The sequence below is a fragment of the Zophobas morio genome, unplaced genomic scaffold, assembly GCF_036711695.1.
Source record: "Zophobas morio isolate AGI-343-1 ecotype UQ-CSIRO unplaced genomic scaffold, CSIRO_AGI_Zmor_V1 ptg000167l, whole genome shotgun sequence".
Lineage (NCBI taxonomy): Eukaryota > Metazoa > Arthropoda > Insecta > Coleoptera > Tenebrionidae > Zophobas > Zophobas morio.
In genome coordinates, this window is record NW_026972271.1 from 238,591 (window position 1) to 264,379 (window position 25,789).

Sequence of the window (25,789 nt, forward strand, 5' to 3'; positions counted from 1 at the left end):
ATTGGTTGCTGAAATAAGGTACTTTCTACCCCGCTCTCTCTCGACTTTGGCGTAAAGCAATATAATAGATTGTTTCTGCTTCTTTCCTTTTCCACGTCATTCGCTATAGTTGATGTATTAACCCGGGCGCACTAAGGGCAAGATTTTAATTTCTTTTAATAAGGAAAAAGTTTTAGCAATACCATTACGGCTTTATATAAAATGAAGCAGAAAGATAACTTGGATATACCAACTTTGTAGATAGAGTAATAATTGTCGTCGAAAGTAAAGTTTAATAGGACTAACGTTTAAAGCATTGATATTACCACAGAAAAAAGGAAACCCTACCCTCTAGCACCCTAAAAACATTTGAGTATACGCCCGGCGGACTTAAGCGGTCAATTAACTAATATTCAATTTTCCAGCTCGGAGTTCATAAAAAGTTGTATATAACCAATACTCTATGCCTCGCTTGAAAGCAAAGACTAAGGGCAACCCTACTTTAACTGCCTCATCTACTCTAGCTGCACAAAAATTAGAGACTTTTTATTCCAGTTTTTCTGGCTTTAAGAGCTTGAATACCACGCTAACACTCGTAACATGTTTTTCGCATTTGTTTTTGCTTTTGCGAAATTTTAAAATAAGGAACACGAGCTTGCACCGGATCTAACCCCTGTCTTGAAAAATATATATAAGAAACTTTTAAAAAAAGATAACTTAACCCGCGCTAAAGCTTTAAATCAGTTAGAAAATGAAGGTTTATAACTTTTTGACTAATTAATAATTTTCGTTTTATTATTTGTTTATTTGGACCTTATACTGATCGTTCGGTTTTTTATATTATTTAACTTTATTTATTAAATCTAAGTAATTGTAACTTGCTATAACTACTTCCACGGACTAATTGAAGTTACTGTAGTTATTAAAGATAAAGATGCTTACCGGACTCTACTATATAGGTGGCCTGAATTTTTTAATAAGTTTGCTTTGGATGCTGATAGGTTTGTAGTCTGATACTTTTTAGGTTATACTTCATAATTTTTATCTAGGTCCATCCGGTTAGCGTGTTTTAAAGTGCACTCAGTTCTGATGGAGAAGTCAGTTAAAGTTAAAGCCTCTTTTTACAAGAAGTACTGTTTCGCGTATGACGGTTAAGTTTAAATTTATAAATAAAAATTCAGAATAGCAGTGGTCTGGATAGTCGGTCGATTTGACAGTGCAGCGGAGGTGGCGGGTATTACCTATATACCTTCAGCCAATCCACTTTTTAAAAACCGCCTTTTTACTTTTTACTTTAAAGATCTTGCTTTATCCTGTTTTGAAAGAACCTTTCCTCAAAGTAAGCATGGTATGATAAGCTCTATTAAATCCTACGGTTATTACTTGAAGAAACTTTACAACAAATTTTTTTTTGTAGCTGAGGCGATAAGATTTGTGCAGGATGAGCTTTCCTCTTACGTTCTGGCTTCTGTCGCTCCCCTTGTTTTTGAAGATCATTCGGCAGACTTTGTTGACGCTCGTGAGGTTTGCTTACCAGGCAATTTTATTCAGCTTAGATTCTCGAGCATGACTTCTAATTATTTAGGTTTTTGGCGCTATAAGGGTGCTCGCTCTCTTGACGCAAAGTGTTGAAGTCTTGAATGTAAACTGATTTTACCTTTTTTGTATTATCTAGATCGTCTAATGTATATACCACTGATCTGCCAAACCGCTTTGTATAGCTATAATTAATTCTGTTTGTGTTTATTTTTCTATTAATTATTTGTACATCTTTTTTTTGCAGAAAAGCTTAACCACTGCTTTAATAACAAAGAAGTTTTGGGCCTTTCTTAAAAACGAGGACGCAATGGTTTTCTACTCTTGGCTTTAGCCCTATTCCGTCTACTCATCTACCATCCACCAGATCCGCTTGTCCATGTATGAGTTTGTTACCACATGTGTAGAATGTAGCCTTAAAGTTTTGGAAGTCGCTCTTCCTGTGGCTTCTCCCGCTGTTTTGTCTTCCATAAGTTTCTCCGCCTCACTTCTTTCAAGCGTTTCTTTCTTATCCTGCTGGTGTTGCAGCGGAGAAAAGACTTCAGAACATCTCTGCTATGTGGAACTGTGTTGTCTCGTATTCTTCAAAACTTCCAAGCTGTTGGGCTTTTGTCGACTATCGAGAGGTGGCGTTTCAGGTTGACTCCCCTCTAGCTCGCTAAACTCTGGTACAACCCCCAGGAAGTTGCCCCGTGCCTTCATAAGGCTCTCGAGGACTGCCCCCCAGCCACTGCATGCGCTTTTTATCCTTTCATACTGCCATTTCTTTCCTCTTTGCCGCAGGGTAGTATCTTTGGCCACCATTCTATTATGAAAGTTTTATTGTTTCTTTTAGCTCTCATTGCTAGCGTAGACCTGGTTGTATTTGTACTGGAGACCATATGTTTGTCGACTCAGCGCTCCTGTTCTTTCTTGGATGCATTCAATTTATATTTTCCTTATCGACTGTTGTTTTAAAAGATGACGCGCAACATTTGGAAGCAGCCACTTTAGCTTATATGGAAATTTTAAAGTTTTATTTGGTTATTTTTATGTATTTCTCCACTTTAACGCTATTTTTTCCTTATAACTTTCTGTAGCCCCTTCACACCGAGCATGTAGCTCAACTCGAAGATCATCTACTGTCGATTTTCTTCTCTTCCGTACAGAGTCCTGTACGGAACGATATGTTTATTGCTGCATGGTGCAGCTTCATATTACGGGCGCCTTCCCTTTCTTATAGTTTTTGTACAACAGGTGCAAAGTTTTTGCTGAAGTAGTTTACTGGTTATCTACTACCGAGCACTTCGACGACGTATATGCAATTTTATTAATTGTCATTTTTATTTTAAAATTCAAACAGAAATGTTTGGCTAAGTCTTTCTGTGCCAAGTTAAGCGCTCAAATTATTTGTACAGATGTATTTCTGTTGCTTCGAGGCCCCTTCTTTCGGTTATGGTTAATGGTGTTTTTACTACAAGCATTTGGATACCATTTCTAGCGGAGAAGTCAAGTTCTTAGAAAACCTTCTTTCTTCATTTCGCCCTGACCAACGTGAGTTGACAAATACATCGACCGTCCTTCCGTGTACGCCCTCACGACGAGAATTCACTAGTACTTCACTGTCGAGATGCACTTTTGAAGCTTTTAAAGCCGATAATGGAGAAATTGACCAGTCAACCTGAAAGGTAACAGCATAGAGCTCAACTCGCAGCCTCTCATCTTCTACGACTGCCTTCCAGTCTGTCAACTTCTCAGTTGCAGTTGCTCGAGATTATTATAAACTCCTTTGAGTGCGACAGTCGTTTGCTACTTATGTTCTCAACACCAGGTTGAATACTTACTAATAATGTTCTCCGTATATGTCGAACTGTATCGCAGGCTCTTTTGTCAAGGAGCTTTCCCCTGCTTTGAACTTCCTCAACTCTTTTGTGTGTCCCTCTATCAGTCGTATGCCTGTCTCTTAAGTTGACTTTCATTTGTTCCGTCGTATTGGTTGTACTGTTTACAGAAGGACATCGAGCTCTCTACCACGCGAAAGTTAGCTCGCTTGGCTGCCACTCTTTTGGTTTGCTCCGAAAAAATTGAGAGAACTCAACTTTTCCATGCTTTTACGATTTTTTTGTTGAATGATATTTTTGCTGGAAGCAAAGAAACTGTTTTATATCTCACTTTGGAGTTTATTTCTTCTTTAAAGGAGCGTAAAGCCTTAGCTGGCATCACTGAGAATATTCCTTTCAGCGATTTTTTGTCGAGTCAGTTAGGTTGTTTATTGCTTTTTGGAGACAAATCCTCTGAGCAGTTTCAAAGTGCTTGCGCTGCGCTCAGAAGCATAGTCGCTCACGTCATAGGTTAGACCCGATCGTTCATCTCGTCAGCACGCACTTTTCTCAAGCTATATCGTTACAATAGGGTATCCATTATTGCGTCACGATGTTGCTGTGGCAGCGATTGATTTGCTGTCTAAAGCGTGTGGCAAGGTCTTACTTGGTAGATCCGCGGTATTACTCATTCTCCAAGTTGTCTCTGTTTTTCAACTTATTTTCTTTTCTTGTTCTACCAGATGGAAAACGAGTGTATTAGGTGTCTAGTGTTGTTTGCTTTACAATGCCTTGACGGGTACTGCTCTCGAGCAAAAGTAGCCTTCATGGCACTGGCCCGTCTTGTTTCTTCCCTTTTCTTTCTTATTCAATGTCCTCTTCTTACGCCAACGTTATGAGTCGAGCTTATATTCCTTTTACAGCTCACATGACAGAAGGAAAACATAATTTAGTAGAACCGATCCTACTAAAGGCGTGCCACTTCCTTCAAGGCTGCGATTCAGTTCTGTGGGACCACATGTTGCTATCATATTCGCAGTTGGCCCATCATCTCGCTGTGTCCCTCGAGTGCAAACAGTACGTCCCCTGGTATTAGTCAGATACGAATTTATCCATCTTTGTAGGCAATGTCTCCTTGAATCCTCCAGAGAAGCTCTTCTTCGAATGCCCCTCCGACAGGAAGACCAAGTTAAACTTCTCCGTTGGTGCTTACTTGATGAACACACGCAGTTCTCTCTGGTCGAAGCTCTTCCAGTTTTCCAAGAGCCTCAACTACTATTGGCCGGTATTCGCCATAACGCTCATTATTTTTGGTGTAGCTGCACTTCTCTCAGGTTATGACCTCTTAAATGAAAGCCCTTCTTTTACCGCCGGAAACTTTATTCTTTTGCTATCTCTGACACTCTACAGTTTGGATTGTATAAGGGCCCTTGCTCTCGTTTTGGACCTGAAAGGTAAAGACATAGAGCGAAATGTGCTTTAAATGCACTCCCCCCGTTTTAAAAGGAAGCAGTGGCAGTGCTGTAAAAGAGGCACTGCTAAAGGAGTTTATCTTTGTAATGATAGCACTTTCCTTTTCAGAGAAGTTCGTAGAACAAAAACCTTTTAAAAAGGTAGTGTAAAGGTATACTAGCCAAGTTATTACATAATTAATAACCTCGTAGGAAAGCAGGACCGTCATGAAGGAGCTTTATTCTGCTCTAAAAGATCGTGAGAGCTATCTTCGCGCGGTGCCTTCAGAAATCGTCTGTCTTATATTTGAGGACGTTTATTTTGAGTTGATAAAGAAGGGAACTGTTTATAGCGCATATGTATTGGAAATTATAAATGCTCATTAGCGGTTTCCATGCTTTACTCTCGTAAATTAGGCATCTGTTAAGTTACTTCGCTTTTTTCCCGACTGCGTGAGCACGATTGAGTTTACAGCCCTTAAAGTTGTTTGACTAGCTTTTTTTCCTCGTTTTCCTTTTTGTTATGCCCTACTAAATGCAGCGCTGTGAATCGAGTCCGTTCCTCTCTTTGCTTTTGGGAGAGCTGGTTGCTCTCTTTTGTTCCCAGCCTCTTTTACCACCAAGTCCACGCGAGCATAGTGGCGCTTCTCCCTGTATTGCTTCAACACTGTCTTCCTTGCAAGCTAGTATGTTGGAGGAGCTGGATGCTTTTATTATAACCGAGCACACGGGGGACGTTAAACGCAAAACTTGTATCTTTTTGTATTCCATTTCAAAATGCCACTCGCTTTCTCTTACCTTTATTACTTGGGGGGAAGATATGCTCAGCGTGTTCGCAAGTTTGTTGCTACCTGGCCACGAAAACAGTATATTGAATTGCTCACTCCTGCTAAGTAACTTTAGGGGCTATCAACTTGAGTTGCTCACGAATAACCTTGGTCCCCTTTTTTTGACTGGCTATTATATTCATAAGAATTGTTTTAAAGCTATTTGGTACGTTAGAAAAGCAGTACGCCATCCAGTTAGGAAGACTCTTTCGCTTTTTTGCTTCTTACTGTGGTCGTGAGCTGCCTTATAACTTTAGAGAACTGATCACAGTATGCGAAAAACTTGTAGCGGTGCCTCCTCTTTTCTTAGTTCGCAACGTCGATTCTCCCTCATCGTTATAACAACTATAGCATGAGGGCTTAGTGCTGGACTCAGAAGAAAGCATTCTATTATGTTCTCTTTTTACAGAAACTCTGCTTTGCATCTATTCAAGGGCAGATGTTTTTGAAAATTGTATATCACCAGGTATCTATTTTTTGTATATTGCAATGGCTGGTTTTTGCAGAGAAACTTCTTTATTAGAAAGACTCCAAGCGGTCTTTGGGAGCTTTATAGATGTGGTTTGCTTTTTCTCTAAATTGAAAGGTTAGTACCTAACATTGTGTTTCGCACAATCTCCTACTGGCCTCTACCTTAGATGCTTCTGTGGCTGGTTTCTTGTTTGCTGATAACTTGCGACAAATGCTGACTTTTTTAACGAAAAATAACCATTTTACTCCTCTTTTCGGGGTGGGATGAACAAAAAGGAATACTCTTTGCGCTAACTTAAGCCTTTTTCTCCAGAGCTTTAACGATATGATACTCCGGCTCGGACCAATATTGTTTTGCGATATTATAAGCCTCCAATATTCGGGTATTTCTCTTTCGTAAAGAATAATGTGCTCTTATGATAGCAGCTCTCTTTTCGTGGAGCTTTCTTACTTTTACTGCCTCTGATGCAACAAGAAGCAGGTAAAATCAGTAGTAAGGTTAACAATAGTTGCCTATTATTGGCCCATACTACAAGTTAGTAACTTTATAACCCTCTATAATTTCAAGCACAACAACCTCAATAGCGCTTTCCCCGAAGAAGTTTTTAAGGGCGACTATTCTTTGCCCGTGGCGGAGGTGATTGAGTATTACTACTGATTGTGGTTTCTCTTTGGCTTTATTTTGTTATTTTGCATTATAATTTTCAGAGTTGTGTGAGAGATTCGCTACCACCGTTTTTAAAGGTAAAATATACAGTGTTATATTTTCTTTTTTTTACTCTCTTAAACTTTCTGCACTCAAATTAGGAGTTTATTACATTGCTTGAGCAAGAAGGGGCCACTTTACGACATCAAGGCTTTATTCTTTGGTGGCTGCTCTTGATCCGTTTTTTGAAGTCTATCGACCATGTTTCGGTTGTTTTTTTCGATCTAAAGCAGTTGGAGTTTATAACTTTGCTATTATTAGTTGCGAAGGTCGTATATACACTGCCTCCAGAGGAAAAACTGTTTTTTATCTGTTCTTGAGAATCTTGTCGAACACCTTCCCTCCTTAAAGGAAGCATTGAAGCTGCAACTTCTTAGACCAATCGACTGTAAAATGTAACTACATTTCCACCCATCTTCTTTTAAAAAATGCAATCAGTTTATACTCTGGGAGATGCACACTATTGTGATCTCTCCTTTTTATCGGGGGTACTGTACGGAGAACTGCTGTCTGTAGTTCCCGCTTTGTGCCGGAGTTGGTTTGGTTCTTGTCCTCCACACCAGAAAGCCCTGATAGAGACGCTTACGCTCGAGTCTGTGTCGCCCCCGCTCATCCAGAGAGAACTCGACTTTGCCTCTGTAGTCTTTCTTATTGGGCATTTTGGTCCTAACCTTATAAATTATTTTTTGCTGAAGTCGAAACAGGCTGAGCTTAATGCTCGTGTGAGTCGGCGGGCCAGAAATATTCACATATCTTACGAATGTATTTTTCAAATGCGTTTTCTTTTCGTGGTTTGAAGATATATTTTATAGTTGTCGACGGCACTACGATGGAGTTGTCCGTGCAGATCCCTTCGAACTATCCGCTTAGCAATGTTTTCTGTTGTCTTGCGTCTGTTATTTTATTGTCGGACCGCCCAAAAGGTTCTTGTCAGCTGTGAATCTTATAAAGTCCAGAAAACCGAACAGGCACTAATAAAGTCCTTATCGACTTTCTTACTCTTTCAGGTGTCTGTACAGCTCGTACCAGCGCTCTTTTATTACAACTGCATATCTTGCTTTAATCGCAGAATGGACCCATTGCGGAGGCAATCTCTTTATGGAAGCATAATACAGACAAACGATACGCAGGAATTGCAGAATGCGTCATATGCTATTCAGTATGCTGTACTTTTTTAGTTTATACCTCATTTTCAAATTATTGCTTAACGTTTAGGTTATACAACCCTCTGACTATTCGCTCCCGAAATATAAATGTCATGTTTGTAGAAACAAATTCCACGTTTCATGTTTATGTAAATGGTCCGACTTTTAATGGCTCTTCTTTTAAAACTGCAGAGCCCTTCATTGTATAATGTTTATATAAATATATTCTCATAGGTATCAAACAAGTCTACGAACACTATGTCCCCTTTGCAGAAGCCCTCATAATATGATGAAATAGTGTCATTTCTTTCGTTTATGGCGCACAATAAAACAGTTTTGTACCTTTAATAATTTAAAAAAGTTGTTTACTATATGATTTTTCCTTGCGGTATCTCTCGCAATTGGTCGGAAAATGTAACCCTAGTAAAATCAAGAGTTTATTGCGGCTTACTTTTAATAGTTTAGTAAAAAAAACTGAGAAATTTAGCCAAACTTGTATTCGATTATTTACCGACTCCCACCTAGTCAATGACCTTTCTCTCACTGTCTCCTCGTTATCATTATATAAGTAGATATGTTCACCCTTAAAAATAGGAATACTGGTAAATAGGTAGAGGAATCAGTTGGGCAATAGTCAATTTATTATAGAGAAAAAAGGATTTCATATTGTTTTAATTCTTTTAAATCTTGTGTAACTTAAAAAAATTGACTAGTAAATCTGAAGACTATAGTCTAACGAAAGTTTAAAAGAAGGTCAAGGTTTTTCACTATTATTTAGCTTTATTGTAGGTTAGATAAGTCTATTTACATACTGCGCCCAGACTCTTATCGAGGGTTCCTTGGTCGTTTGAGCTTTGCCTATATATTTAAAAGTGTTTTTTTGAGAGCACGATTCAGGCAACAAATTTAGAATACTTCGAGCTCTCTTTCACATATAGTCACATACATTATTCAATGGGCTGTCTCATTTGAAAAGTACTTCTCCGCATGGATATTCACGTAGTTACTCATTGTCCTCTTTACTACTCAAAAATATTGATTAAATTATCTGTTAATATGGCCGTCGTGGAGGTCGAAGTGGAGAGAACACTGAGTCCCGCCTTCCCCCATCGTCTAATCACAGATTTAAAGGTATGCAGAAAAGTAGAGGTAGGCCAATAAATAATAACCGATAAACAAATTACGATCCTTGTGATTAAGCTCATTTTGTGACAACTGAGGAATCTTACTACCTGTAAGAAGTTGAAGATAGTTAAAATAGACTCTCTGGGTTCTAAACAAGTAGCTAAGATAGTGTCAAAAGTTTAAAGATTAAGCTACATTGAATTAGAAGTTATAGGCCTAACAGCTTATTTATTCAAGGATCGGTACGCTCAATCTATTGAGAAACAACAAACTGTAATAGGGAAGCATCCCCAATTTATTTATTTATATATGAAGTTGGCCATGCTACAGTAAAAATTACAAGAACTTTACCGATTAATCTTTATCATTTCTAGGAAAGTCTAAAAGTATACTTGGGTAAACACTAAAAGTTATTTATAACATATGGCCTTATTAAATAATATTATAGTTCATAGTGCCACGTTTATCTAAATTTAGTAAGTAATTAATTTTTCTTAGAGATAGGGGGGAGGGGGGGGAGCAGTTCATAGCACACATAGAAGTGACTAACTGAACGTTATATGCTTACTTGACAGTACCGTTATGGGCAAAGAAGACTAACGCTCGTACATGTTTTAATAAGAATTACTTTATGATGAAGTAGGATTTTTTATGGCTTTGTGCATTGTACCTATCATAAACTAATTCTAGAAATTAAGTTTCAGCTTGCTATAAGCTAAACGTTTTCATAATAATTGTAGTAAATATTGTATAATGTATGTATGTAATGTGTGGGATGAGCGAAGGGCACAATACTAATTGTTGTTAGTTAAGGCGTGGCATGCAAATATTAAAAATCTTATTCTGGTTAAATAAAGTTTTTTGGAGTTTAAATTTTTAGTAAAACCAGTTAACTTTGTGTTAATTTAATTGTCCTCTAGACTACTAAGTTAGTTATCAACTTCGACTAAACTCACTTTAGATGTTTAGTCTTTGTAGTATTATCTTTACAACGTCTCTGGTCCTCTAGAGCAACTTAATACCACAACAAAGACGCGAGGAACACCAAAAAAGAAAGAAAGAGAAGATTTAAAATAAATGGAAGAACCACACATGTAATAGTAAAAATATATAGAGAGTTATATTTAAAAAGAAGTAAAAAGATAATTCTCTAGAAATAATAAAAACTCAGCTGTTATGTTACGACACTATTAACCGGAAGTGTTGCTCATGTTATGAAAATTAGATTAGTAGCACATCATCTCCAATAAAATTAAATATATTTAGGGTCTATGAATCGCGAGGGTGGTGCACACAACTTGAATATCTGTTTAGGTAAAAGATCTACAAAAGCTCGAAGCAGCGGAGATTTCCCCATGTAAGACCGACCAGGGGCCCATGTCTGTGGTCGCGGTTTATAAATACCCTTGGAAGCTACTTCCGCCTCCAATTTAAACGCCATCTTTGCGGGTGACTCCTCAGCTGTTTTGTGCGGTGATCTCAATTGCAAGCATTCTTCTTAGAACATACAAGCCTATAATTTGAATGGTCACGTCCTAGAAGCCTATGCTGATGAGCACGGGTTATGCATACTAGGCTCCCAACAACCAACACACTTGGCAATTACAGGCACCATGGACGTACTGCATATCCTCATGCTAAAAGATATACGTCTCACAACGGCATTTGAAGCCCTCCATGAGTAGTCCACCGATCACCTTCCAATTATTTTCGAATTAGGCGAGGAGAAGGACATACCGAAGTCTAGCACCCGCTTTTTTACCAACTGGGTCAAATATACCGAGTTCTTAGAAACCACTCTTCCGCCGTATCCTCCACAACCGTCTACACCCGCCCTGCTGGATGATGCTGTCGCCTTAATCGAAAGCGCACTGAACATGGCTCGCAATACCGCCACAAACAAGTGAAGTAACGCTCCGCCCGATCCACCTTACTGACCAACTAAAGACACTTATTTGCCAACCTCGGCCTCTTATTAGAGTGGCCATGTTCTCGTCAGTGCCGAAGACAAACTTGCGCTTAATCGACTGCACAGGTGCATAAGAAAGAATATGACTCACTTTAACACGAAATATGAGGCCAAACTAGATCATATATCCAATTCAGGCAACAGTAGCCGCTCTTCTCTTTGGAGAGTTGTTAAAAAAGGTAATATAGTGGCCGAGAGTGATGAAGACAAAGTCATACCTTTCGTAATCGTCAATCTATCCAAAACGTGCCAGCTTCTCATTTAACTGCCATTGATGCGTTCCAACAGCTGAACATCCTTCACTTGAGCTGGTTAATGTCGGCGAGCTCCAAGCTATTGTCGTAGCGCCATTCAAAAGAAAAGCATTTGGCCCCGATGGCGTCACTACTGAGATGCTGGAGAAATTGTCATTAAGAGGTCTGCATCATCTGTACCTCCTATTAAAACCTGAGATTTTCTTGGCGCCTTCCCTATCCGATGGAAGACGGCGACCGTTGTGAGGCTACCAAAGACATTTAAACCGGAATAATTAACTAGCAAATACCGACCCATCAGTCACCTGTCAGCGGTCGGCAAAGTGGCTGAGACCTTTTTACAGCCGTTTAGAGGAGGCCGTTGGCGCTCGGCAAAAGGGTACTCAACTACCCAGCTTAACTGAATGGGCCACTCGCGCTTTTAACTTTAAGAAGACAACGGACGCTGTCTTCCTGGACTTTGAAAAGCGTTTTATCAAGTTTGGCATGGAGGTCTGCTGCACAAACTGCTTTCGTTATCCGTTCCTCATGCCCTTTATAACGTGCTGAATTCATATTTATATTACCGCGTCTTCAGCGTGCGCGCGGAAGATATACAGCCTCCGCTGAGATCTTTGAGCGCAGGGTCCACCAGGGATCACTCTTTCGCTCCTTTAATTTGCAATCCATGAGTGACGTGCCCTTGCCACCATATCCACGCGCACGAATCGCTTCCTATGCCGATGATACGACCGTTTACTCAGCGTCGAAGTCTCCCGCCTTGCTATTCAAGCATCTACAGCGCTATCTGGAAGCTCTTGCTGACAGGTGCCTTAATTGGAAAGTTTCTATAAACGCGATGAAGAGCAAAGCGCTTTTAAGTACTGAGAAACGTGTCGCCTTGCCGGAGTCCTTAAGCTTTGATGGCGTGAAGATTCTCAAGCGAAATACTTAGGAGTCATCATTAACAACAAACTTTCCTGGCAGCTTCACGTGACTATCTAGCGGTGAAGGTCAAGAGGTGCTTTACCCTTTACTATGCGGCAAGAGCAAGCTTTCTCTCCGAAACAAACGGCCAACTGTATATACCTTAAATTTAGCCAATGATGACCCACGCGCTTGCTGCTTGAACCTACGGCCCCACTGCAATAGCGTAGGCAGTTCAAATGCGACAGAAAAAAAGAAATTGCTGTGGATGACAAAAGCACCTTGGTTTTTGCTAAAATGAGCTCTTCCTCGGGCCCTTCAGCTGGGCCTTTAGATGTCGTCTTACAACCTAATGTCTATGCCCCTTACAACAGGCTAGCCCGGCAACTATTCGCCTGCTAATGAGGGATCTTTTTTAAGAATCTTAGGACGGGGCAAAATATCATCGCCCACGGGACATGAGTTGTCGCTGGCTTTTGTATAGGCGTCAAGAAAGTAATGACATTTTTCTAATGAAAGCAATCACCTATCATGTCTGCGATCACTCCTGCATGAGAGCTCGAGTATTCAAGGGCTGCCTCTCTCGAGTTTTTAGCGGTTTTTCACCACACTAGGCCGAATAGCGGGAGTCCGGGGCCGATAATTTCCGTTTTTTTAGCTCTACAGGAAAGGTCATTATAATTCTATAAAGAGCGTACACTGGTGGACTCTAGGTCTCCAGATCCTGCAAAAGAGGAAAATTCTATTATAAAAAGATTAAGGAAAATTTATTTAAACATAAACATATATAATAATTGACAAAAGATCAAAAGAATCAAGAAACAAAACAATCTGAAACAAAGCGTAATAAGAGCAAACTTTACTAAACTACCCAGCATGAGTAAAACTATGGTCGTGGAGCCTGTTGAATTAGCACAAAAATAAATAGGTACAGTTTGTTTATCGGTTAATTTATAAAACCATTTAATAGAAACGAAGCACGATTTATATTTGCAAATTTAAAACATCGCCGAATTTTTGAAAACCTATATTGGGGAATAAATGCGATTTTAGAAACCGATGAAGGACGAGCATGGGATAAGGGGGGATAAAGTCTATCTACAGCGGACTTCACACACCCTCTCATAACTCCACTGTGGAAGAATACAACGGTCTTTTAAGAAATATGACCAAGGCAATGTCACTTTCAAAAGTCATGAAACTGTGGGTAGAGACAGTGACATATTCGACTATAATTATTAATTAAACATCAGCAGCCTAAGAAAAAGCTTAATGGTGTTTTTCTAAATATCAATTTAAAATGTTTTGAGCTAGAGTTTACCACCATGAATTTGAAGTGGGAAGTTGGAAAATAGTGACATGCAAGAAATCCTTCTAAAACCCGCTTTTCTGGGGACTGTTAGAGCATTACATTCTCCTAACTAAAAAAGAGGGGTCATTAGTAGATGTTCCTGGCCGAAATTTAAGGAAAACCACCAGTGCAGCTGGAAGTATCCACCATCCACTTAAAAAGCAAGCGATTTTATTGGTGCCTACATCGACGAAACTAATAACGAACAACGTGGATAGTAAAAGCAACTCCAATACTAAGCACTGATGACGTTAATTTGCCCAAGGGCCCAATTTTTTTTTTGATGAGACCACTTGCAATGATTTTGAATATTTGAAATACGCCCAGTTATGATTATAGCATCTACAGTGTTATATCTCAGTATCTACAAACCCCAACTAATCCATATAGTACTTTTAACGAGAAAAAACTGGCGTAGAGCTCTAATTATGGGTAGTATTCGAGTGTGTGTTGTTATCTATTAATATTATCTGAAATACGGCACTAGGTATGAAAATTTTATTAAAGTGCTATTTATTTATAATTATAGGTATATGAATTGACTTATTCTTGAAAAAGGAAAAAACTAACTTGTAAAACTATTATAACAATCCTATTATATAACATTTTTGACCCAGAACTAGGCTGCTTTTGACAAAAAAAAATAAGGGACAAAAAAACTTAAAGAAGGCCCACGGGCTTTTAAAATAAAAGAAGATGAATCAATAAAGTTAGAATTTGAATATGTGGAGTTTGTGGCTCATGGAATAGAATACTAAGTTACTACCCGACCCGCAATCTCATAAGAAATTACTAGACTACAAATAGTGGTAGCACATCAACTCAAACTTACACGGATGTAGTTGACCTTAAAAAACGCCTACGTTGATGCAAACATGTTTATTCCTATTAAAAAACCTTTGTGTTTCAAATAAGTGTACAACGAAGCTACGAGTAAAAATCGTTGACTGCTTAACAATATTATTCTACAAAAAATGAAAAAAACCGTCGGCTATTATGGGGCTTAATAATGAGCAAAACCACAAAAATCGTACCTAAATAGTCAAAACTTGATTCTCGCATATTCCACAGCCTGAGCAAAACGTCACTTACATAATAACCCTTTATGTGGAAGACATACGAGTGTTAACAAACATTGCAAAGGATTTAAAATGATTAATTAAATCGAATAGTCCAAAGGGTAGAAAGGTCGCCCCAAATAAACAAATCTCAGTAATTCATATATTATTAGATGAGTTGGCTTTAGCGAAACAAAATCTACTTCCTCTCCTATGAACAATAAAAAATTAAAGTTGGGCCAGGTTACTTATAACTGCCCGCAAAACGATCTCCACAGGAACGCGTTTAACACAATAACATTTATCAAAAAGCACTGAGAAGCGGTTAAGCAAATACTATGGTATTTGTCCGAAACAAAAGTGCTTTTATGTATGATGGTTAAGAGAGAAAGGGATATGACGTTCGACAATTATACAGGGGAGAGTAATATCCCGAGTTTGGCTTAAAGGGAAAAGCTGGTAGCAGTATTAAGTTAAAAGAACGCTTAATATTTTAAAAATCAAAACAATGGATAACTAGTTTGCACCTTAAGAAGACCAAATGAGCCATCATAGCATCAAAAGATAGTCTACAACATAGTTGAACGACAGAAACAACAGCTAGGACGTTTTTTTTCGTTAAAACATTTTACATGTTTCGATCGTTGTAGAGTCTCAAATCCCCCACTGACTATTTAATTCAACTTATTTCCTCTACCTAGATTATAAGCGAGCGTTCCTTAAGGCAAGCAGCCATGAGGGTGAGACTACACCTCTTGCCTATTTAACTACTAATGATGTAGTTTTCTAGCCGGCTGTTAAAAAATGACCGCCGGCTACCCGTGAGCAGCAAAACAAATCATCGCACGTGGTAAAGACATGTGGTATTATAGCCATGGCATTAGAATTTATGAGGACAAGGTTTGATGCGACCGAAAAAAGAGTCGGGTTGCTGAGGACCAAACCTACGACCTTTTTGTATGAGGCTATTAACCGCTGTTACGTTGACAATTGTCAAGCATGGTATCCTGGCTTAAAGTATATTACCTGTTACAAGAATGATGTACACGTGGTAAGACATCTCTCAGCCAATGTTCACATTGTGGTGCTCAATAAGCCTGTGTTAAAATGATTTATTGTCCAATTTCCCCATTATAATGTGGCAGCATCTATAGCGTTATCTCGACGCACGCTTTTGTTTTGAAGAAAAGCAAATAATTTCCTAGTAATTTTAAGTAAAATAAAAATAAAAATAACCTATGAATTGAACATCGGTTTTAAGCTTTCATGATGAAAATCTAGACTGCTGTGCGGTAAGTGGGGAGAGAAGGAGAAATTTTTTTTTTTGCATAGTTAGTGAGGGCTTTTATTTATAGCGCCTCTGGACATCTGTGGTTCATGCGACTGCTGTCTGAGATTATAACTGGCAACAATGACTTCATCGCCACATGCGCTGCTTAAAATGACCAACGCACTGTAGCGAAAGTGTACCGCTGGTATCGCTCATTTGGGACGAATGATTTGACAGACTGCCCTCCGACAGGCCAATTCATCTACGACTTATGAAAAGGGCACTATATTCACCTCTACGTGAAATGCTGTGAACAACAATATTTCTTTGTTCGCTCCTGAGTCTCTTTATTAGTATAAAAATTGTTATAAAAAGATTATTTTTACAAGCGTTGATCTCACAGGTTTTAAGCTTTTTGACTAAAAAATTGCAAATAATAAGTAATATAGTATTAATAAACAACAAGAAAAAACAACTTAGGTTTTGGTTGCATAACGCCCACCTCACAATAAAATGTTAAAAAATAAAGAGCACGTCACACACCATCCTTATAGTTTTTAATGAGTTTATGCCTCCCCTTCAGACGGTCGGCTCTCACTTCAATAAAATCAAATTTCAGGATTGCAACTCGTATAGTACCTGAAAGCGACCAACCTGTTTAAAAAGTTCGAGTACTCGACGTTTTTGTTGACTCGATCGGGCCTCCTGTTAGTAGACAAAACGTTAAGGACTTCTTGTCGTTGGGAAACTGCTCTATAGCCTACTTTGTCCTAAGGAACAACATTTAGTGACTGGATACTACTGAACCTCTTTGGCCGTTGATAAAAATTTTTCAAGCTGAATTTAACTTTTTAGCTCATTTTATGAATGTCCCTCAACTTGATTTTTTTATAAATAATAAAATTAAAAGGTAATCTTTTTATTAAATTACAACTCTTTTTTGCTTAAATCCTTGCTAAAGCCTTACACAGTTATTGCATCAAGAGTCGGTTGCTAATATACAGTTTCAACTTCTGGAATTTTCACATCATTGCTTTTGTCGTGGACTTTCTTCTCAGGCGATTCGCGCCGCAGATCTTGCTAACTCTATAAAAAAACGTTGCAGTTTTTGTTTAACAACTTCTTTTTTCATGACCTTCATAATAGGAACAGTGGAAGTATGGTTACAAGAAACTGTCTTTAACCCTCCTTTCAAATTTTTACACCCCACCACTGCTTGTGAAATTGATCTTTACTTGGTACCCTATTGTACCTCACTAGAGTAGCAAACTTTCAAAATATTAATAGAGAATCATCCAAAGTTATTATAAATATTATTTAAAGCTTTATATACTTGTACTGTACACATTTTACACTCCTTTATCTTTAAACGTAACCTAAGAGCTTGATAGTTGGTTTAACTTCACATCCTTTTCTCAAAAAAGTCTTTTTTTTTATTTTTTATTTTTGTTTCTGTACTCGATTATAGCAAGCTCTTTCCAACCTTATTAGTCGGAGGAGTTTTATCCTTAAGACGGATTAAAGCTTCTCTGCTATCGTTTAAATGTTGACTATTTACTGGCATTTTAGCGGACGAAGAATTCCTTTGAAAGAAAAGCGTATCGCGAGGCGATAAGTTTGGGGCTTTGCTCCACTAATCCTGTCATTCGCTTTCTATCGTTATACAGCTCGTATCTTGTAAGCATAACAGTAGCTATTTCTCCCTTCCCGTAATACCTTGTTTTGTTACAGAGGGAAACTGAGGCTCCAAATACTGAAAACTTCTCTTTCACACGTTTCTTTTATGTAAAGGCAATCTTGTTGTTTGTTTATATATATATATGTTAAGGCGAGCTGCCCAAGCAAGCTACACGTAAAGCAGACTTATCTTTTTTGCGACGTGAGTTAAAAGTACTTTATGATAAAAACCGTTTAGACCCCTTCGAGCTTTACCTGCAAGTATCTTGTTTAATAGAAATTCTCTTCTTGAGTTATTATTTTGTTAGATTCGGACTTGTTCTGAAGGAAGATAAAGACCACAAGGCCGCCGTTAGCGTTTTTGTAGAGGCTCTGGGTATCTACCCAGAGTTTTACGATTGCTGGATGGAGTTGGCTGCATTGCTTGCCGATAAGCTTACGGTAAATAGCGAAGTCTTCTGCATTTTCCACCCAGTTATTTTTTTTCATCTTTCTCCAGAAAGTTGAATTGCCCAACCATTGGATGCGCTTATTTTACGAGGCCGCTCTGGCAAGTGGCACGCGCTTATCTCGTGAAGACGGTATTTGAATTTTTTGACTTTCTTTCTTTTAGAACGTTTAAAGTACGAGAAGAGTCTTCGGTGCTGTGAGATTCTGCACGATTTTTTCCCAGTCAGTAGCCTCCTAATTGCCCAGAAGGCTCTTTGCCTCTACAACATGAGACGTCTATATATAGCTTCTTCGTATTTATGTAACCCTGCTACCTTCGACAATAGTGTTTGAGGAGGCTTTGCTTGTCTTTGCAGAGCTTCGTTTTAAAGATCCCTACAGGTGCCCGTAGTCTTTTACGTTTTGTCTGCAAGATATGTTAAGTTCATTTTAATAGGCTCGACTGTATTGACAGGCTGTCAGACATCTTTTACGTTAAGGGTGACAAGGTAGGAGTGTGTGAGTTTTAGTTTACTACACTTAAGCGCTCTGCATGGTAGGTCCAGTTGAGTTATTTAGCTCACGATGTGGCTCGTATAGACAAGTATCGACCAGAGACCTGCTGTGTTATTGGTAGTTTTTGACTAGTGGAGCTTGCCAAAGCAACAGTTTTCACGTCTTCATAGGAAACTTTTATAGTTTGCGCTCTAATCACGATAAGGCTGTTTTATACTTTACACGGGCTTTACTCTTTAAAAGTTCTTGTTTTTTTGCTTGGACGTTAATGGGCCACGAAGTAGGTTTTAGCATTCCTTTTAATTTTTCAAAAATAGTGCTTTTAATAGTATATGGAGCTCAAGTTTCCCTCTAAGGCAATAAACTGTTATCTACGCGCGCTCGGTTTTTAAATTAACAGTTTTCTAACGCTCTTATTATCGCTCATAAATAAAAAGAAGCTAACAATAAAGACTTTCGGGCGTGGTACGGCCTGGGTCAAGCCTTTGAAATTCTGGACATGTACGATTATGCTCTGTTTTATTATAGAAGGGCATGTCTTCTCAGGTGCCTCAGTGTATCTTCCTTGTAGTGGTGTAACGTTTAACATCAGTTTCAAAGACCATCGGACGGACGGATGTGGCTCGCTTTGGCTAGTAGCTACGAGTTGCTAGGGATGTTCTTAGAGGCGATTCAGTGCTACGAGGTTCGCTCGTGTAATTAAATTATACGTTCAACAATATTTAATACTATTATTGAAGGCGGCCGCGAAAGACGAGGAGGTTTCTTTGCTTTCTACTTGTAGACTCGCTCAAATGTGCTCTCACTTAAGTTGGTCATTTAAAGATTTAGCGACCTTTACTTTACCAACTCCATATGTAGAGATGAAAGACAGAGCTGCCAAAAACTTCATGAGAGTTCTGCAAGACACAAATGTACAAGACGACGAAGAGGTCAAAAATGTGAGAAACTCTTAATTACTGTCTCGCATGAGTTTTTTTTATTGCGCAGATGGAGAACTACAAAATAAAAGCGTGCTTGTACCTCGCCCGTTACTTTTTTGACCGCAAAAAGTATTCACTTTCAAAAGAATTTGCCGAGCGGGTAAAATTTTTATTGTATGTTTAACAATATTACAGCAAAGTTGCTTATTTGCAGATATTTAATTGGAACAAAAGAGAAAAAGAAGAGGCCAAGGCCATTTTACAGGATATCATGACAAGATCCGTAAACTGTGTAAATAAAGGAGTGTAACCAGAACGCTTTAAATGTTTTATTATGTGGTAAAGGTTAAAACTCTGTTCGTTTGTAACGTGTGTTGTAGTATTCCTCTTCCCGCTTTATCTTTTCTTCATGTTTCTTTCCGAGTTCTTCCTTTCTACATTCTATTCTGCGGACAATTACATACACCGCCAGCTACTATGTTTAAAAAATGGAACTTGGGTTGTAATTACTAAGCACCTACCTACCGACTCGCTCTCCAGAAGGGCAAACTTGCCTGCCTCTTTAGTTGCCAAATTCCTCTCGTCTTTTAAAGCACTGCCTTCTAGCGACCTGCCACCCGTCATATAAAGAGATTGTAGCAGTTTTAAACAACGTATAGACGACCACGTAAGCACACCTCACCGTTCCAGCAATGAAGAAATCTACTTTTAATACAACTATCATGTCTGCTGTTACCGACCAAGGCGAGCCAATCAGTATATCCTTAACGTACCTGCAACCTGTTAACAAAAGGAAGTTTGCTTCACTCTTTAGTCGTAGCAACTCTCATTTGTATATACCCAGAACGGACAGGGCTCTTTCCTGGAGGTTGGTGATAGGGTAACCTTCTCCGCTGTGATACCTGATGACCTGATCTGAGTGGACACCCATTATAAAGTGACTTTCTTATTAAATTAATTAGTGGTGATATCTATTAAAAAAATAAAAATTACTTGTATACTAAAATGTCCTGCGTGAAACAAGTCCCATCGACCTTTAACTGCTTCATTCGTGTCTTATGGGAGTTGTACTAAATTTGTATACCAAGGACGTACACAATAGTGTCTTCTTCCATTGGAGGCCGAAAATCCGAAGAAGGCAAAGGGGATATCTGCATGGTAACCCGGAATCCTGTTGTTTCGGTTTTCACCTGGAGCAAAGTTGCTCAACCTGTTTAATAGTCTACATGTCTGTAGGGTAAGCGAACCGAATAGGCGCTGAGATTCCGGAAGGGTAATGGTCTTCTGTACTTCAATGCAGCGTTATGCCAACGAGATCCGTCGTTGAAATTCCTGCACTACCAGCTTTAGATAGCTTACATATATAACGGGGTTAAAACCTTCAGTGAGGGGAGTTGTTTTGTTTTTTCCCCATTTTTTGTAGCTGCATACACATCCTTTCCGTTGACCAAGCAGGCATGGTCGCCATGTACTACGTAGCCGAGGTTATACTTATATACTTTTTAAATTATAACCGAAAACACGAGTGGAAAACAATAAACCTTAGGGAATATTTGCTCCAAGTATTCCTCGTTCATTATGTACGGAATTTAATCTCCAAGGCATCCACAAACTTACAGCCAAACCCAACAGTGGTTCTCTCAACTAATAAAAGTAGCAACTCCTCAACCAAGGCCAATATAGTAATGTAAATAATATGAGAGTTTCTTTCATTACTGGGGGGGGTTCCTTTATTTCCAAAGAGAGACTGATCCGAGTTTATTACTACACGGTTATTAGACCTTAAGCATAAAAGGGTTTTAGCAAAAATATAGGTCCAAAACCAAAAACGATCCAAATTGCTTCTGCTTGACGAAAAGAATTTATATGGCCGCAATGAATTAAGTCGAAAGCTCCGTCCTAAAAAAATACTTACATAAAACTGTTTTAAAAAAACCAAAATAGTACCATTCAAACACGAAAATTCTTTTTTCCCAAAGTACATCCATTTTTTCCAGAAGCTCTTTATTTTTTTTAAATTCTTCTTTAGTAAAATAATAATTTTTAAAAAACCATATCAACTTGTTCTTTCATTTTTTCAACTAGGGATAATGCATCTAGAAGGTTAGTTTTAAGATTTGAATGAGCGAAAGTATTGAAAACATAATTGTTTAGAACGAGCACACCGCCCACGATAGTAAAAAGCACGTCTACGGCTGCTAATGTTTTAAGTATTAAGTTGTTAACTTAAACGACTTACGTTCTCCACATAACTCTTGTAAGTCAAGCGACTTCAAATTTTGCGGCTAAAGGGATGCATATACACAAGTTACCCCATAAGATAAAACTAAATATTTGCTTAAAACAGTCCCTCAAACCTCCCACCCGGCAACTTACAACTATTAGGCGCTGAATGACTGTTAGATATGTGGCAAACACTAGACTGGGTTTTACCAGCCCTAGATCATAGCTGAAACTTATTACACGTAATTTATTTTCTCTTATTTCCTTTTCTTACTACCATATAAAATTGTTGCCCCTAAGCCTCCATACCGAACATGTAATTAAATATTTTTGTTATTGGGTACTATGGGGACCGCCTCCAAAGAGCACGTGTTAACGAACCCAAGGGGTTAATAAAAAGCTTTTATATAGTTTTTGATGAAATATTAAGGGTAGTGCACATGTGATTATATAAGTTTGGCTAGCGCACCCGCTGCAGATTTTTTTTCTTTACGGTTATTGTAGTGCAGTTGGGGTTGATGCGTTTAGAGAGTCTATAATCAAATAAATTTACAGTGCTTTATTACTTCGCTTTCTTACATTGTATTTCTTTATGGTCTACAATATACTTTATATTATCTATATGAAAATATTTTACTGCCTGTAGTACGCAAATAATATGTAAGTTTTCTTAGACACACAGCTTGTGAAAACCAATCCAAAAAAAAAAGTATTATTATTATAAAATAGCTATGTAATTTATTAAATAAATGAGAACGAGATAGGAAAGAACAAAACAGTACAATGGGGCGAGAAGCAGTACCCAATCATCACGAGATAAACAGATCTAAGTCAAATAAAGCCCATTACCACTGTAAACATGCAAAATTAAAGCTCATACTAAGTTCATAAAGGTGGGGTTATATAGACAAAGTATTTACGAAGTTTATTAATTACTGGGCTGCTTAGTACATATCGTCATGTTATACTTTTTTTTCTTCAAGCTGTACTCCTTATTTTTTCTTGAGCAACCTAATTTACCTTCTGTAAGTTATTTTTTTTTACTTTTAAGTTAGTATGCCATAATTTTTTACGATATCACCTTAAACATTTTTAGCTTCGAACACATATACATGGCGTAAACTAGAGTTTTCTTCCGGTTTAGAAGATAAGATTGTTTGTTCTTTGGAAGAGGAATTATTCTAGTCTTTACGAAATAAATAATTTCGAGGTATTTTCCACACCAAATGACTATTCTATACCAATTACTTAGTAAGTTATTGCCAGAGCACCCCAAAAATAACCAGACGTGAGAAAGGATTTTGTGTCTATGTTTTTTTTTCGCTCTACTAACGTGGATCATTGGACTATTCTCTTTTCAAGGTGAAACAAGAGGCTTACAGCTGGTAGAAACTAATTAGCAACTCGACTAGGAGTAACGTGGATTTTGTCAACTCGAGCTTTAATTTTCGGATTGGAGAACATTAATAAAAGTCGTACCTTTGGTAATACATACAATTGTGACAAAAATTTGTACTCAATGATAAGAATAATTTCTTCGTATCCTGTCTAGCATATCTTTTTATGAGGAATTTTTTATAAGCTTTGGAAACCCAAAACGAAATATTGAGAAAAAAAAAAAATGTAGCTGCAATCTACCTCAAATATAAGTCTTTTACTAGATTACTATTTTACTGCATAATTGAACGCGTAACTAGAGGATATAATTACAGGAAAGTCATAGGGACACTTTATTAGATACCGGAAAAAACGGTTCGGTGTGGGCCTTTGTTTAATATTTTTATTAAATTTTTGTGATGGTAAAATTTATATAACATTAATAAGGAAATACAGACTATTAATCAAGTGCATAGTGCACAAGCGCACGATGGTATGTAGTACAAATGGTTAAAGAAGTTAAACTTTTAAGGTACCAAAAAAATCTAAAATCTTTTTGCCATTTTAAAAATACCTGTGCCTAAATCTGCCCTAACTTAGTCACAATGTTATGCGAGTGTACATATTTAAGTTTGTGTCAAAGAAAACGTACACTTAACCACTAAGAAGCTCTACCTACAAAAGCCACACACGTGATATTGGTGTTACGCGTTAATGCTCTATTTATTTGACAATATTCAGTCCTTGGTCCTTGACGTTCTCAGATATAAAGCCTGATAATACCGCCATGTGAGGGCCCTTAGATTATAGTCTTCCCGCGCCGGCGCCTGTCTGCAAAATTTATTCCGGTTCGCAAAAGCATTTTACCCGAGAGTACTACCACACGATTCTCTACGGGCGGGGGGCCAACTCTGCGTGCAACGAGTATTGATGAAGAGCGCGATGCCAAAGCCATTATTGAGTCGGCTTGCATGTTAGGACATTGCAAAAACGTATTTTTTTTTTATAATTGTGCTGCGAAATTTTTAAAAACACGGTTTTTTTAATAAATTTTAAACCATACAAAATGAATAAAAAAGATCTAACATCAAAAACCGCTAACCTTTTTTAGAGGGGACAAAAACAGTATTTATCAGAAGATTAGTGACGATGCCTATTGTAGTACTAAATACTGGTGCTTCAAGTTTAACCCCACAGCAGCCCAGGGGGTCTCACAGATCTGGAAATTTGTTTTCTAAATTTTCAAATTAGATAGAAGTTAAAGTTACGTGTGACCTCTATCTTAATGTCTCAATAAACGACAAGTTTTTTTATTTAATGCAAAAGTAAAAAATTAAAAACTCAAGGGGTCTGAGAGACCTACTGCGACTACTGTAGGGTTAAGAGAAATAAAGAAAATGAGATAGTTTGATACTCTAGCATGTTCAATCATATACCAAGAAAGGGAAATAAAACTTTCTTAGACACCAGGATAAATATTCAAACCCTGGTTTCTTGGTAGCCCCTGACAATAAACTATCGCCACAGACCCTACGTGTAGATAGTTATAAAGTTCCTTCAAATAACGCTATGAAACCGACCAAACTTGTTCATCATTTGCATTCTAAGCGTAAAGACGACATTAATTAGCCATTTATATATTTTTTAAAGATTACGTGTCCCGATGAAACTTCAGAAAAGTTAATTGAAAACGATTAGCTGCTCTTTAAATTGCTAAAACTATAAAACCGTTTACTATTGGTGAGGAGTTAGAGTAAAGACTTGTGGCATAGAGGTCGCCCAAGAAATTTAGGGGCCCAAAGCCACTATGAAACTAGGCTATACCGCTTTCCGATAGAACACTCTTTAGGATGTTGATAAAAGAAATTGAGACGATTTGCGTTCAATTAAATGAATCAACTGACGTTATCAATCATGCTATTTTACATTGCTTCTTTAGGTATAGTAAAGATGAAGACTTAAGGGAAGAACATTTTTGTGGCCTTTAATACCCAGACTGGCCACTAGTTCAGTAATATTTGATACCTTAAAAACTGTTTTCAAGCAAAGTACTTAACTTTAACTTGAAGTATATGCGTTGGTGTTTGTATGGATGGTGCTGCGAGCTTAACTGCTCGCCGCTCAAGAGCAGTTGCGAAAAAAAGAAGTTACTTACCAAGAAGTTTTGTTTACACAATGTTTGACCCACCGGGAGCGTCTAGTTGTAGAGAAGCTCTCTCATGAACTAAATACTGCGGTGAAGATCATTCACCAAACTCGTAGTCGAGCTACGAACTCAAGATGGTTCTAAATACTGAGCGAGTATGGAAGCACAACACCAACATCTACTTTATGCAGAAATGGGCTGGTTATCGAGAGAAAGAGTTCTCCACGTCTGTTTGAACTGAGGGAAGAAGAAAATTTATTTCTGGGAGAACGATAATCTGGTCAAGTAGAACCTTGATAAAATGAGAAATGGATGGCTACGCTTGCGTAAATGGCAGTCATATTTAATCTTCTAAACGAGCTTTATAAGGGGGCCTGGACCAATATTTTTACCTTAAATAAAATGGACACCTTTCGGAAGAAGCTGGCTCTTTGGGATAGTTGCGTGATTGAGGAAAGGATAATTGGGTTTTCATTTCAGAAGCAATTTTATTTGATGCTGTTATTTGAGCACAAAAAATATTTAACTTGATTTATTTCCACGATATTTAAAAACACCGTAAAGGAAAATTTTTATGGGTTAGTAATCCCCTTTATGATGTTAAAAAAGTGCACTTGATTCCCGTGAGAAAGAGAAGCTAATCGATATGCC

The 25,789-nt window shown here is 38.0% G+C and overlaps 3 protein-coding genes and 1 long non-coding RNA gene across 9 annotated transcripts; 2 read left to right on the forward strand and 2 right to left on the reverse strand.

Annotated features, from left to right (window-relative positions):
• Positions 1-689: 689 nt before the first annotated feature.
• LOC135145630 (uncharacterized) lies at positions 690-8,210 on the forward strand. Its single transcript, XM_064077751.1, has 48 exons — positions 690-736; positions 899-980; positions 1,029-1,109; positions 1,161-1,213; positions 1,280-1,327; positions 1,397-1,503; positions 1,565-1,621; positions 1,763-1,828; positions 1,883-1,988; positions 2,044-2,141; positions 2,197-2,299; positions 2,351-2,419; positions 2,476-2,537; positions 2,595-2,698; positions 2,752-2,809; positions 2,858-2,914; positions 2,976-3,048; positions 3,110-3,182; positions 3,237-3,325; positions 3,376-3,452; positions 3,506-3,845; positions 3,907-3,995; positions 4,058-4,187; positions 4,238-4,391; positions 4,439-4,599; positions 4,649-4,768; positions 4,821-4,927; positions 4,979-5,125; positions 5,183-5,248; positions 5,307-5,517; positions 5,584-5,703; positions 5,768-5,883; positions 5,944-6,058; positions 6,116-6,178; positions 6,231-6,322; positions 6,377-6,446; positions 6,506-6,561; positions 6,632-6,700; positions 6,772-6,807; positions 6,871-6,978; positions 7,031-7,157; positions 7,208-7,407; positions 7,465-7,531; positions 7,582-7,643; positions 7,693-7,776; positions 7,839-7,928; positions 7,985-8,063; positions 8,149-8,210. The coding sequence occupies exons 3-48, from the start codon at positions 1,069-1,071 to the stop codon at positions 8,202-8,204; spliced, it is 4,476 nt and encodes a 1,491-aa protein (XP_063933821.1). The 5' UTR covers positions 690-736; positions 899-980; positions 1,029-1,068; the 3' UTR covers positions 8,205-8,210.
• A 493-nt stretch (positions 8,211-8,703) lies between these two features.
• Positions 8,704-9,262, reverse strand: LOC135145619 (uncharacterized). The gene is made up of 4 exons (XR_010283512.1): positions 9,235-9,262; positions 9,084-9,146; positions 8,861-9,027; positions 8,704-8,772 (listed from the first exon to the last, which is right to left on the reverse strand). It is a non-coding gene; the product is annotated as an uncharacterized LOC135145619 (long non-coding RNA).
• Positions 9,263-16,686: 7,424 nt separating this feature from the next.
• On the forward strand, positions 16,687-19,702 carry LOC135145642 (cell division cycle protein 23 homolog). Its single transcript, XM_064077764.1, has 20 exons — positions 16,687-16,757; positions 16,809-16,945; positions 16,994-17,085; positions 17,417-17,524; positions 17,579-17,621; positions 17,676-17,781; positions 17,833-17,965; positions 18,024-18,081; positions 18,138-18,248; positions 18,301-18,355; positions 18,411-18,462; positions 18,514-18,586; positions 18,640-18,749; positions 18,799-18,853; positions 18,907-19,015; positions 19,070-19,154; positions 19,210-19,279; positions 19,331-19,401; positions 19,460-19,552; positions 19,607-19,702. The coding sequence occupies exons 1-20, from the start codon at positions 16,711-16,713 to the stop codon at positions 19,700-19,702; spliced, it is 1,704 nt and encodes a 567-aa protein (XP_063933834.1). The 5' UTR covers positions 16,687-16,710.
• A 6-nt stretch (positions 19,703-19,708) lies between these two features.
• LOC135145633 (ethanolamine-phosphate cytidylyltransferase-like) lies at positions 19,709-21,702 on the reverse strand. 6 transcript variants are annotated; one of them, XM_064077753.1, is made up of 13 exons: positions 21,632-21,702; positions 21,445-21,488; positions 21,340-21,394; positions 21,216-21,291; positions 21,109-21,156; positions 20,934-21,036; positions 20,772-20,882; positions 20,640-20,724; positions 20,386-20,582; positions 20,233-20,333; positions 20,070-20,172; positions 19,918-20,002; positions 19,709-19,864 (listed from the first exon to the last, which is right to left on the reverse strand). In XM_064077753.1, exons 9-13 carry the CDS (start codon positions 20,439-20,441, stop codon positions 19,739-19,741), a joined length of 471 nt encoding a protein of 156 aa, XP_063933823.1. In that variant the 5' UTR covers positions 20,442-20,582; positions 20,640-20,724; positions 20,772-20,882; positions 20,934-21,036; positions 21,109-21,156; positions 21,216-21,291; positions 21,340-21,394; positions 21,445-21,488; positions 21,632-21,702; the 3' UTR covers positions 19,709-19,738. The 6 variants fall into 6 exon arrangements, 5 of the variants coding, with proteins under 5 accessions (XP_063933823.1, XP_063933826.1, XP_063933824.1 ...); XM_064077756.1 differs by having other exon boundaries at positions 20,233-20,337; positions 20,386-20,435; positions 20,488-20,582; positions 21,340-21,488; XM_064077754.1 differs by having other exon boundaries at positions 20,772-20,863; positions 21,340-21,488.
• Between the last annotated feature and the right edge of the window lie 4,087 nt (positions 21,703-25,789).

What these genes read in the sequence shown, in the direction of transcription:
- LOC135145630 (XM_064077751.1), top strand. Translation starts at nt 1,069, where the DNA reads ATGGAGAAGTCAGTTAAAGTTAAAGCCTCTTTTTACAAGAA. An exon ending in TCTTACTTGGTAGATCCGCG is followed by an intron (nt 3,996 to 4,057) that starts GTATTACTCATT and finishes TTGTTCTACCAG; the next exon opens with ATGGAAAACGAGTGTATTAG. An exon ending in CGCTACCACCGTTTTTAAAG is followed by an intron (nt 6,808 to 6,870) that starts GTAAAATATACA and finishes CACTCAAATTAG; the next exon opens with GAGTTTATTACATTGCTTGA.
- LOC135145642 (XM_064077764.1), top strand. Translation starts at nt 16,711, where the DNA reads ATGAATGTCCCTCAACTTGATTTTTTTATAAATAATAAAATTAAAAG. An exon ending in AGAAGGGCATGTCTTCTCAG is followed by an intron (nt 19,016 to 19,069) that starts GTGCCTCAGTGT and finishes TCAGTTTCAAAG; the next exon opens with ACCATCGGACGGACGGATGT. An exon ending in TCAAATGTGCTCTCACTTAA is followed by an intron (nt 19,280 to 19,330) that starts GTTGGTCATTTA and finishes CTCCATATGTAG; the next exon opens with AGATGAAAGACAGAGCTGCC.
- LOC135145633 (XM_064077753.1), bottom strand. Translation starts at nt 20,441, where the DNA reads ATGAAGCAGTTAAAGGTCGATGGGACTTGTTTCACGCAGGACATTTTA. An exon ending in CAGGACATTTTAGTATACAA is followed by an intron (nt 20,334 to 20,385) that starts GTAATTTTTATT and finishes TTAATAAGAAAG; the next exon opens with TCACTTTATAATGGGTGTCC. An exon ending in TTCATTGCTGGAACGGTGAG is followed by an intron (nt 20,003 to 20,069) that starts GTGTGCTTACGT and finishes GACGGGTGGCAG; the next exon opens with GTCGCTAGAAGGCAGTGCTT.